This window comes from Fulmarus glacialis, unplaced genomic scaffold (assembly GCF_000690835.1).
Source record: "Fulmarus glacialis isolate BGI_N327 unplaced genomic scaffold, ASM69083v1 scaffold14624, whole genome shotgun sequence".
NCBI classification, from domain to species: domain Eukaryota; kingdom Metazoa; phylum Chordata; class Aves; order Procellariiformes; family Procellariidae; genus Fulmarus; species Fulmarus glacialis.
Window position 1 is genome coordinate 25,012 of NW_009210112.1, and position 11,391 is coordinate 36,402.

An 11,391-nucleotide genomic window follows, 5' to 3' on the forward strand; every position below is an offset into this window, starting at 1 on the left:
ACAAATGCTATTTCATGCTGATAATCGTTATTTTTCAGAAACAGAAGGAATCCAATTGGAAATTTGTGGAAGAACTCCTTAAAAAATCCACTGATGCTCAAGTAAGTGTGGTGTAAAGGAAGAACTAATGAACAAGGAAAGTGTCAGGGATGCTTTCAGGAAAAGACAGTGCATGAAATAAAGTCCAACTAACAAGTGTATTTTTGGAATTCTAGTGTTTTTATCACAGGTAAATGAACATCCTTGACGTAGCTGAACTATGGCAGTATACAGTTCCCTCCTTGTTAGCAGTTACACATGCTTTAAAGTGGTTGTGCTTGATGCTAAATTGTCAGATAAAGGAAAAAGATAATTATCCTGGAAGGGTAGGTATATGGCTACTCAGACAAGATGTATTCAGAATAAGAACTGGATGCTTAGAAAATGTAAACCAGATACTGAATGTAAGGATATCAAGTTGAGGAGACATGATGAGGGAGATAGTCAGTTGCATTGAAAATTCAGCTATATCCTCATCACAGCAGGAAGGTGACTTGCCTTGCTGAGCAATTTGTCTTACAGGCTTGAATCAAACTCTTACTGATAAGGTTCTAGTTTCTGAGCACTTATTTCATACCTTATCATTTTTCTTTCTGCAGAACTGTTAATGCAATGCTTCATGGCCCAGAGGTCAGAACTGACCTCCTTTTAAAATGCTTTTAAATACGCTGTTCATCACGGTTTTAAATATGTTACATTGCAGCTCTGTAAATTTTTTCTGAAGCTGCATAGTACAAATTGCAAATGCTGTATCAGCAACACCTATAAAAATAATTTCTTTAATTTGTGTACGCTTAAGATGAGAATAAATATGTTTATTTTTGTATTTGGTCTCAGATGAAATAAAAAAATTCCTGCAAAGTTCTGTTGGTGAAAGCAGAAAAGGAATAATTTCTTTTTTTTTTGTTATTACTGCCTTGCTCATGCAGTAGCAACAGCTGTGGTTGAAGTTGGAGTATGGAACAATACTTGTTACAACTGCAGTTTTTACAAAAAAATATTTTGTAGTTGTTAGGACAGTTGAAACAATAGATAGGGTATTAAAAAGTTGAAAAATCATGTTATACATAAACTCTAACATTTGTTTATGTAGACTTTCAGCTTAAAAGGTTAACTCTTTTTGAATGATTTCACAGTATATAACTGAATACACACACTGTGCATATACATTAAAACTACAGAGATGGTATCACTTATTGGATGCCTACCATTCTGTGAGAGAAACTGGAGAGATTTAGATGAGATAAGAGGCATAAAAACTGTGAGTAGTTTATTAGCCACCTTGCTGTGTTGCATCTTCTGTATGTCAGCAACCTGAGAAACAGTAAGTGGACACTTGCAGTTATGTTTTTCTTCAAAATATTCCTCTTTTCTTGTGAATGTCTATTATTTTGAATAAAGATTACTCTGAAGTTGAAGATACGTAAAATATACAGCTTTTTGATGCTTCTGTTAAAAAAGTATTGAGTTGTAGACAGTTTAGAAAGGCAGCTAGTTCAGAAGATTTGAATAATGAGTCAATCATGACACAGTAATATGAGGCAAATAGCTGTTTTAATTTCCAAAGGCAACCACTGTTGGAATTAGAACAAACGCTCATTTGCCAAGGATATGGTTGCTCCTCTGTCTAAGGAGCCATCTAGTTTATTTCCTTTTTTTTTTTTTTCATTTGTTCATTATTTTTTCTTGCATTATGGAGTTAGCTGCTTGTAGGAAATGCTTCTTGGAGAGCATTAGTCCCTATATGTGCATGCATGAGTACGTGTAGGTACTTTTATTAAAAAATGCATCCCGCTTCCTATTCCTGCACACCAGCCTTCTTGACAGTGCCTAGGAAGGAGATTTTCTTTTACCAGTGGACATGTCCATCTCCTCTGTTGATCTGTCAGCTTCATGTGGCCACTTTTACCTTTTATCTTATCCTTTTGTATTTCTGAAGTATGTGCTGAGTGAGTATTTTTGAGACCAGAAAATTTAGGAATGAGAAGCACAATGAGATATCAAGAAGTCAATAATGAAATGGAACATGGAGAAGCAGGAAAAAGCAAAATGGAAAATAGTTCTCTTTGAATGAACAACAGGACAGTATTGATGATAGTGCCCACTAACACTTGTCTTGAGTTTGTTAGTAAATACTACCTGAGCCATCCTTTTCAGCATATACCCTCTGTTATCTATACTAGAGATGCACAGTAATACCTGTGCAAAGTAAGTTGGAAGAAATGATAGTGCTGAATCACTCATTTGCAAGAGAGGGCAGGAATTGGTGGTTAGAAACTTCATTTTTAGGTATATGGGAGCTTAAAAACTAATCATGTTTACTACATAGTATGTCCATCAACCTCATAATCCACTTGTGCTTGTTGCTTTCTAACTTCAAAAGCTTGTAGACTACACATGTTCAGAAGGAGAATGGGAATGTACAAAGGATGAGGGGAAAATGGAGATGAAATCAAGTATGCATAGTTTTGTGTGTCCAAAAGCATCTGAAAAAGGTGCAGATCATACATTTGTAATGTAAATTGATAATCTCTCTTCTACCAGTAGCTGTTAATTTCTCTTCATGTGAGCTTCAATTTCTGTGTTGTGAAAAGATGATTTAATAGGCACTGTTGCAGACCTGGATTTTGAGGGTAAGGGAGCATCATGAAAGTGGAGAAAAGAATGGTCACCTTTGATGATGAATCAGCAGAAGCTGGAGTTAGCTGTAACATCCTCAGGACAGCTAAGTATTGGGATGCAAAAATGACTAACCAGTGTTAAACCTGCAGCATTTTGCTAGTTTCAGTAAAACTGTTGAGTTTAGAGATCCCCAGCACAGAGAGGGCAGCCCTCATGTGGGCAGCAGAGAGCCTGCGCCACCTTCATCCAGCATATGTCTGATTTTGGGGGTGATAAAGACTTCCTGAGGAAGGTGTCCCATGTCCGGGTTGAAGGTAGCAGAGGGGTGCTGCAGTGCCCTGTCTCCAGGTAGGTGCTCCTTCTTTGTAAGGTTAGCCTGCTTCTGAGCATGGAAAAGATGTGAAGGTGCTGTTCAGGTTAGGGGACCAATGGAGATGGGAAGCAAAAATACTCTATTTGTGAGCTGTAAATAAAGATAGGAGCAGTAATGGATACCTGGGCAAGTGTAGAGTGCTGCTTCCTTGGATATATCCTTTCAGCTTTAAACAGTTGACAGACTGGTGAGTTTCTCAGCCAGAAACTGCTGTCTTTTTTATAATTCTTGATGGATAGAGTTGAAGACAATTGCTTGTGTGAAAGATCTCCCATCTATATCACAAAAAGGACATTTATGGGGAAACTAGTTACATGAAGTATTCCCTAATTCTGTTGTAATTTGTATTTCTGTTACTGGGCTAATGACAAAAGTAGAGCTGGTTTACAATTCTATTTGTACTACAAAATGAAAATTGTTGTACTAGAAATATTAACATAGCTGTATTTGTATACTAGGCAACATCAAACTGACTAAATTTATGGATTGTCAGTATAAGATGAATTTGTGTTTACAAAGTTTTATTGTAAGTGAGAATCAAAAGCTTTTTTGTTCATAAGAACTAATAGCAGTCTGTCTTATTAGCCTTCTCTCATTTTAGAAAATAAATGCTTCATGTTTTTTCATTTCTGCCTCAATTTTGTTATACCTTCACTACATTTTTTTGTTTAATTCTACTCTAAAAGAGATACAGAAGTATTTGTTGGAGTTCTTGGAAACAAATTTTGTTACTACAGTAGGAGGTCATAAGAGAAAAATGTTGTGTTTAGCTAGTACTATCATTTTGATAGTATCTGGTGTTCCTCCCTTCTGCAATAAATTAAAAGCTGACTACCTCAAGAGTTCTAATAGTATTTCCAGCACTGCAGCAAGAGACTATTTTAAGCAAAAGAGCAATGAGAGAATCCATTAATCCCTGGGATATTTGACGTCTGGAGAACTCTTTCATATTAAATTTGAGATAAAGCCTTCAGTACTATCTTGGTTTTGGAAACTGTTCTAAAACTATTGTTGGACGATAAATAATGGTTGAAATTGAAGCTGCTCAAAATACCATGTTTATTGTTGAATTAATTTAACTGAAGTAGTCATTGTTTGTTGAATTAGATCCTAAACATAATCCTATGCACAAATTACAGCCTTAAGACTAAGCATTCACTTTCTAAAGGGTGTGTGTTTTGGTTTGGGTTTTTTTACATCTTTTGTAACTGGGTAGATCTCTCTAGAGAAATAGATATGTTCAGCTGCAGTTTTTGTTTTATTTCAAGACTCTTGCTTTTATTCATTAAAAAAAATAGCAGCTGTTGAAAATGGCTGCAGTTCTGTACCTTGTTTTTTTTCTATAAGGTTGTTATTTTGGGAAGACTGCTGATTTAATAGTTACAGTTATGTCGTATATAAAAACAATGCTTGAGGATCACCTTTCATTTGTAGGCATTTTTATTATATTTGAACTATTATTCTGTGCATCTTTTAATGAGTCTCTCTTGAAGAGTTCCTTTTCTATTTCGGTGTTTTTCGTATGTTGTTATACATAATGTCTTGAATATATAATATTCTATGACAACTGAAAATGCCTTTTCAGTTTTCAAGTTGTTTTAGCAATATACCACTTTAGAAGCATATGCCCTACATTAATTGTTCATGAGAAGAGAAGGCAGACATGATTAGAAGTTATTGTAGATGATTGGTGTAATTGTTTACAGTGTTCTGATAAAGTGCAGCAAATAATGTTTTCCACATGAATGTATAGCCAGGTAGAGATAAGTTAATGAGTTATAACTCCTTTGTGTAGCATTGAAAACAGGGGAAAAAAGCAGCTCTAAGACATAGTAAGCCATAAGAAGTAGCATTGTGGGTAAGAGCAGAAGTCCTGCTCTTCCAGTAACAGGTACTTAATGAAAAACTATTTTAAAACAACCGCCCAAACAAACAAAAAAACCCTCAACAAAACCCAACACAACCTAATGCTATCTTTTTCTATCATCTGGCATCAATGATTTTTTTTTTTTTTTTTTTTTTTTTTTTTTTTTAAATTTAAGCATTTTCTGAGTGGGGTGAGCTTGGGACATAATTCAGGACCTAGGACTGTAATTGGAACTGAAGGGGATAACTTCCCAATATTTATCTGAGGCATGGTTTCCTTCATTCCCCTTCCTGGGGCTATGATACTGAGTCATAAAACTCATCCTATATCTTTTTTATTTTTCTTACCCTTTTTATTCCTTTTTAGCTTATTTTATGCTATTAGAAATTCCAGGCCTGTATAGTGTTTAGATGTATTTGAAAGCTAGAAGTAAGTCAGGGGTTTCTCTTGTCACAGAACAAGTTCACTACTATCCCAGAGATGTGTTAGATGTATATGTGTAAAAGTCTTCCCTTAAGACAACTACACACAAGCTGGTCCACTAAACCACTTTTATAGTCAGTGGAGACAATAAAGCCCTTCCAGGGCTTATCATCTTATACGTATCATCCTAAAGTAGATGTCTAAAATAGGCTGGATTAAACACATGATTTCAGTCTGAGCATGGAGCTCCTAATATCCTAGCTCCGATGCAAGTCCAGTTTTGCTGACATCAAAAGCTGGATGAGATGAATCCCACTCTCAGTATCCCACAATTACAACCTGAATGCTTCACTGTGTTCAAATTGTTTGGAATTTCCTATTTTCTTTCCTATGAGCCTTCTTCCTTTTGTGTGCAAAATTTGGAACTGATGAATACGAAAAGTGTGGTGTGGGAAGTTTTTTGTCTGTTTTTTTTCCAGTGTTCAGAGACTTATTTGCCCTTGATTTAGAGTTTTCTGGGATGTTAGCAGTATAGCCATGTTGCAGAGGTTTGAGAAGGAACATGATTCAGAAAGAAAAGATCCTCCTGTTTGGAATATTATAAAGAGAAACATGAGCTCTCAGATAGTTGCACCTTCCCTTTGTATTAGTGGTGAATGGGCTTTCCTTTGGATTTACATGACAGAAGGGCTTAAGCGTTCAGCTGACTCATGCATTCAGTATAGATAACGCCCCATTTACTGTTTCTGAGGTTCTGTACCATGCAGTCATGTTTCAACTTAGGTTCACAGTATTGAGTTGGCTGTTATCTTAATGTGTCTACAACTCTGTGGACACCTGAAATGGTGCACGATGAGCTATTGTATTGGCTGGATTGCAGGATGCAATTGTCAGCTTTTATCTTCTAGTTCATTATTCGTCTTAGCAGATGAATTTACTCAACATTATATAATTAAAAATAATTTTTATGTTAGGAAATTATTCTTAATGGTCTGGTAGTATTGGGTTTATGTGTAGACAGGTGATGCTCCGCTCCTACAATAAACTTTTTATTCCCTTTTCAAGACTGGTGTGTTAGAGGAACACTTACGAATGCATCTTCAGTGCTGTTTGACTTTGTGTAGTTTCTGGGACTTGAACCTATCTATTGTCACCATACTCTGGGATTATTACAGCAAGAACCTGGTAAGGAGATGAATATATAAAAATGTAGAATTGTATGTGGACGGTCCTCGATTTTTAGCAATTAATTCTGATTCTCCTCTAGCCAAGCTTGATTGCTACACTTTTGTAAAACTGACTAGTCAATGGCAGTATCCCTAACTTTGCTACATTTATTTAAGAAATCATGTTTAAATATATGTTATGGTCCATTATATAATACATTCTATTACTACATAACACATTACATAATTACATTCACAATAGAATGAATTATAATATATTTTTACTGTTATTTTTCATCAGGACTACTCATTTTAAGATCTCGTAAAAACCCTTTGCACATAGTTACAATGCATTTTTATTTTTTGAGTTGTGGTAGGAATATATCCTTTTGTTTGTGTGAAGGATTGCATCTTATTGCCTTCGGAATGTTAACATTTATTGTTACTTACAATCTTTTCTCGTTTCATTTATTCTTTTAGAACAGTTGCTTTACTGTTCCTTGGCTTGGTCTGAAGGGTCTGGCAAATCTTAGTAAAACTTCTTTGTCAATGCTTGAGTTGGTGAAGAGTTGCTGTTGTGAACAGCAGATACCTGCCCTGTACAAGTCCAGCAACAGTTACTTCATTTTTCTGAGCATTTTGGCATGGATGATGAAAGAAGAGGCAGAGAACAGTAGCGTGCATCCTTGGAAGCAAATTAAAGGACGGTATGGCTGCTATGTCGTTTTTCTCATGTTGTAAGAGGTCTAGTCAGTCAGACTGCATGGCCCTTCCAGCCACATACCGAAGCAAGGAGGGGGTACTGTGCTCATGAGAAAGTAAAGGGGATGAGGGATCAAGGGTGATTCATAATTTGAAGAAGGCAGTTGTTCCGTGAGGTTTCTGTTGCCAGCTGAGGCTGTGACAGGGTCCAAGAGCTGGGTCCAAGAACACCTTGGCATCCATAGCCTGTGATGATTTACTTCATCCCACAGGCCAGGAATTTGGTACACTGGCAACCTATGCAGTGGTACAACCCTATTGCCAGACAGGTGATGTAATTAAAGCACAGAAATTCTGTTTGAGCTGCATGTTATCCAAGAACATGCAGACTGCCTCTTGCTGGCCTGCAATTTCATTTATATTTCCATTTTCTTTTTCATGGTTTCCAAAATATCTCACAATATTTTTTTTTAAGAGGGTTTTAATTTTTAATTTAATTTTGAAACATATTAATTAAGAGGTATGGTCAGTCATGATATAAAAAGAACATAAAATATATATGCTCTAAATCAAAATCCTTATGTTTTATATACTTACTGAATCCTTAAAACTTTTATTATAGTAATGAGATTGTACTGATCATTAAAGGTGCTAACTTTTTAAAATTTTTTTTTCATTGGATATAGAAGACTTGGAATTAGTTTTGTTCTGGGGTTTTTGTTTTGATTTTTTAAAAAGATTTTATTAAGTATTAATAAAACCTTTTTGTATGCAAGTAATAAATATATAAAAAAATGCACGTGCGTATGCACACCTTACAAAGCTATGTGGTATGTTTCTTCCAAGAAAGAAGGGTGGGTTATCTTGGCTATCAGAAAGGGAAAATATATCTAACGTCTCTGTACACTTCATGAGTTGTTACAGTCAGTAAAGTTCAGGTTTAAAAATCACTACAACTATATAGAAACAAATATGTTGTTGGATGCTGAATCAGTGTCTTGCTTTAGTTAGTAATTTGAATTAGCCTGCTCTGTTTTTACTGAAAACAAATTATACTTACATTTTTGTGCTATTACAGCTTGTTACTTTCCTTAATTTCAGAGGGGGAATAATAATACACAACATACACTCTGTCAGTCTGCTCAACCAGTATTCATAATTTTTACCTTGAATAAATCAATTACACAAGTAGCAAAATTTAACAGCCTACAGCTATGATTTTGGGATGAACTCTGTTTTCAGCAGCTAACCAAGCATTAATTGATGCATGAAGAACGTAAATGCCTGTCAGTAGTGATTTACTACTAAACAACATTAATTGGATTTGCTGTAATTTTTGGTGGCTAGATTTGATAACCTCAGCACCATTTCCAACTATTTTTCCAGGGGACAGAATAGGAAAACAGCATTTATGGATGTTTAACCATTGTATGTGGTACTTACTTTAAATTAAAGGTGAAGAATATACCCAAGGTTTTAAACACACAAATCAAAAAGTTAAGCCAGCCATTTTCATCTTATTCCTCTGTCGTAGGAATGGTGACATTTATTTAAAAGTCCAGATCCGAACGAAGGTCACAGAAAAGACACCTATGTAAAAGCTCTCTGCTTTTTGACAACCACTTTAAAGTTGCAAAGTACCAGTGCTTCTCACCATCAGCGACGTATGAGTTGAGCACTGTCATATAAGCAGTACAGCTTAAAGTTTCTTAACATCTTCCTGCTGGAGAGAGGTTTCTCTCCCAAATGCCTCAGTTTCCCTGTTTTCTCCGAAACTTGTGGTCTGCAGTCCATATAGTAGGTGTGCAATACAGGTTGGTACAGACTTTGGCGAAGGACTGCGGAGAAGAGGAGCTTTCCATCAGAAATCTTCCTCTCCCTTTTACTGCAGTGATGGTTATGTAGGTGAGCCTTTGATCGCAGCAGCTGTGGCAGTATTACATGAGAACAGAAATCAGTAGCTAAAGGAAAGAGGGTCCCTGGTCTTTTTGGAATTTTCTTTGTGCCACATGGAAATAAGGGAGTTTCTAGGGAAGAAGTTGGGGAATTGTTTGCTGTTGCTAAGAGATGCCACTGGCAGCTTCCTTTCCTAGCAGTCCTCATGGGCTAAAGTTGATTGATATGAAGGGATGGTATGGAGGACACCTGTCACAGGCAAAGTAGAGAGAGTCTGTTCGTAACATTGTGCCCAACTTTATACTAGAGGTTGGATAAGGGAGAAAGGTTAGTCTGTTCCTGGGGTTGAAAACTCTTAATGCGTACTGTGTACTGGGAGCAGAAAATGAAACAGTGTATTTGTTCCACTAGCCAAAAGAGTAGAAGAGGGGAGGGAAAAGAGGCTATTTAAAAATTAAGGGTTATTGGAAGAGGAAAACTGTAAACTAAAAGCATGAAAATACAATTTTAGAGTATCAAGCAGCTAGAAAATTGCATACTTTAAGAAACTTTCTGTTTCCTCGTTTGTTTGGTTTGTTTTTTTAATGTAGAATTTATTCCAAGTTCCATCGGAGAAGAATGCAGGAGCTGACAGAAGTGGGGCTGCAGCACTTTTTTAACCTGTTCCTCATGCTGGCAATTGTTGCAGATACAGAAGATATAGTGAGTCGAGGGTTGGATCTTCTGGATTTCCTGACTTCATCTTCGATCACTGTGTCTCAGAGAGCTCTCATCTGGAGAGGCCATTGTGCTTTCCTTTTGATTTATGTTGAGAAGAACATGGACATTAGTGTCCTAGCTGAGAAACTCTCAAATGCTTTCCGTGAGAAGGCAAAGGAGTTTTTAGTTACAAAAAATGACTACACACAGAAACAAAATCTCTGGACTCTGCTTTCAACCTACATTGATGGTGTCCAAGAAGTGTTTGAGACCAGCTGCTACTTGAGCCTTTCTGAAGAAAAGTTGCTAAATGATGGCTTTACTATGCTGCTGCCTGCTTGTCGAGGAGCTGAACTGAGTATGGTCCTAAATTTTCTTCAGGTTGTTCTAGCCAGACTTCGGTAAGTTGTTTAGTTAAGTTATGGATATAGACTGGTGTGTTGTTTTTGTCTTTAGGGTTAAACTGTAGTTCATGTTAATTTCTTTCTGAAATAGAGTAAAAGGAAAGAGAAATCTCTGGAAGACTCTGGATGATATGTTAAATTTCAAAATCCACCAATACCTCACTGCATTTAGAATTTTGGAAATGTTTCCTTACAGGGTATTAGGTTTGACATCCCTGATATTTTGTTATGAATTAGTGGCTCTGTAGAAAGTCATCCATCTTTCTTTTGGCACAGGAAATTTCAAAATTATTATCTGTACTAAATTACTTAAGTTAGGGTTTTCGGTGTTTTGGTTTTGTTCTTGGGTTTTTTTTTTCTTCTTCAGTGAATCTATTCTGTTTTTCAGACTCTTCATTCTATTTTTTTCTCTTTCATCAAGGTTGCAATCAAATATAATAGTTATGGAGATTTAAATACTTGTTTGGGGTTCAATAGGAAAGAAGGAAATAATATTTTACCACTTTCAAGCAGTTTTGCTTTGATGTACTGGTTCAGTTTTCAACATCCACAGTGCCCTTTAATAAGCATATTTTTGTCTACTGATGCCTTTCAGAGGTAGTCCTCCAGTTTGAAGCCCAAACTGCCTTTTTTAATAAGATATTAAGAGGCAGCTGTTGATCTGCCATTACTTCAAATGTGCAAGACTGAAATATGTGGAAAGAGCTGTAGAAGAGTGCATAATAGGAACAGTCAGGCCCATATGCAAGATCTCTCTTTAACTAGGTTCTTTGTTATTGTCTAGTAGTTTGACTGCAGCTGTCAATAGCTTATACATCCAAAGACAACTGTTTCTCAGGCAGTCTTTTGAAAAAAGATGAAGCACGAAACTAAGTTTAGTTTATTTATTATTTATTATTTCAGTTCAACTGAATGTATTTACTGGAATAAATTGGGTACTTCAAAAATACTTTGACATTTTCTCCATTAGCTAATACACAGCATCTGTTGTGTGGTTTTTAAAGATGAAATAGGGAGAAATTTGAAACTGGTGTAAAATTTGCCTATTTCGTAACATGGCGTTGTTCTGAAGCTTTCCAGAACTGGGGGTTATGTGGTCCTCTTGTAACACAGAGGAGGGCATAGATGTTCATTGCAGACTTCTCAGGTCATCATGGACAAGGTATAGGACAGTATTCATAGCTTTTCTTACAAAAAGCA

General features: G+C 36.1%; 1 protein-coding gene across 1 annotated transcript in view; it reads left to right on the plus strand.

The window, feature by feature from the left end:
* Positions 1-11,391, plus strand: part of MMS22L (MMS22-like, DNA repair protein) — a gene marked incomplete at its 5' end in the record, with an annotated part of 100,249 nt that overhangs the window by 23,725 nt on the left and 65,133 nt on the right. Inside the window, 4 exon segments of the mRNA XM_009577076.1 lie at positions 39-101; positions 6,390-6,509; positions 6,971-7,197; positions 9,679-10,188. Coding sequence (XP_009575371.1) covers positions 39-101; positions 6,390-6,509; positions 6,971-7,197; positions 9,679-10,188 — 920 coding nt within the window.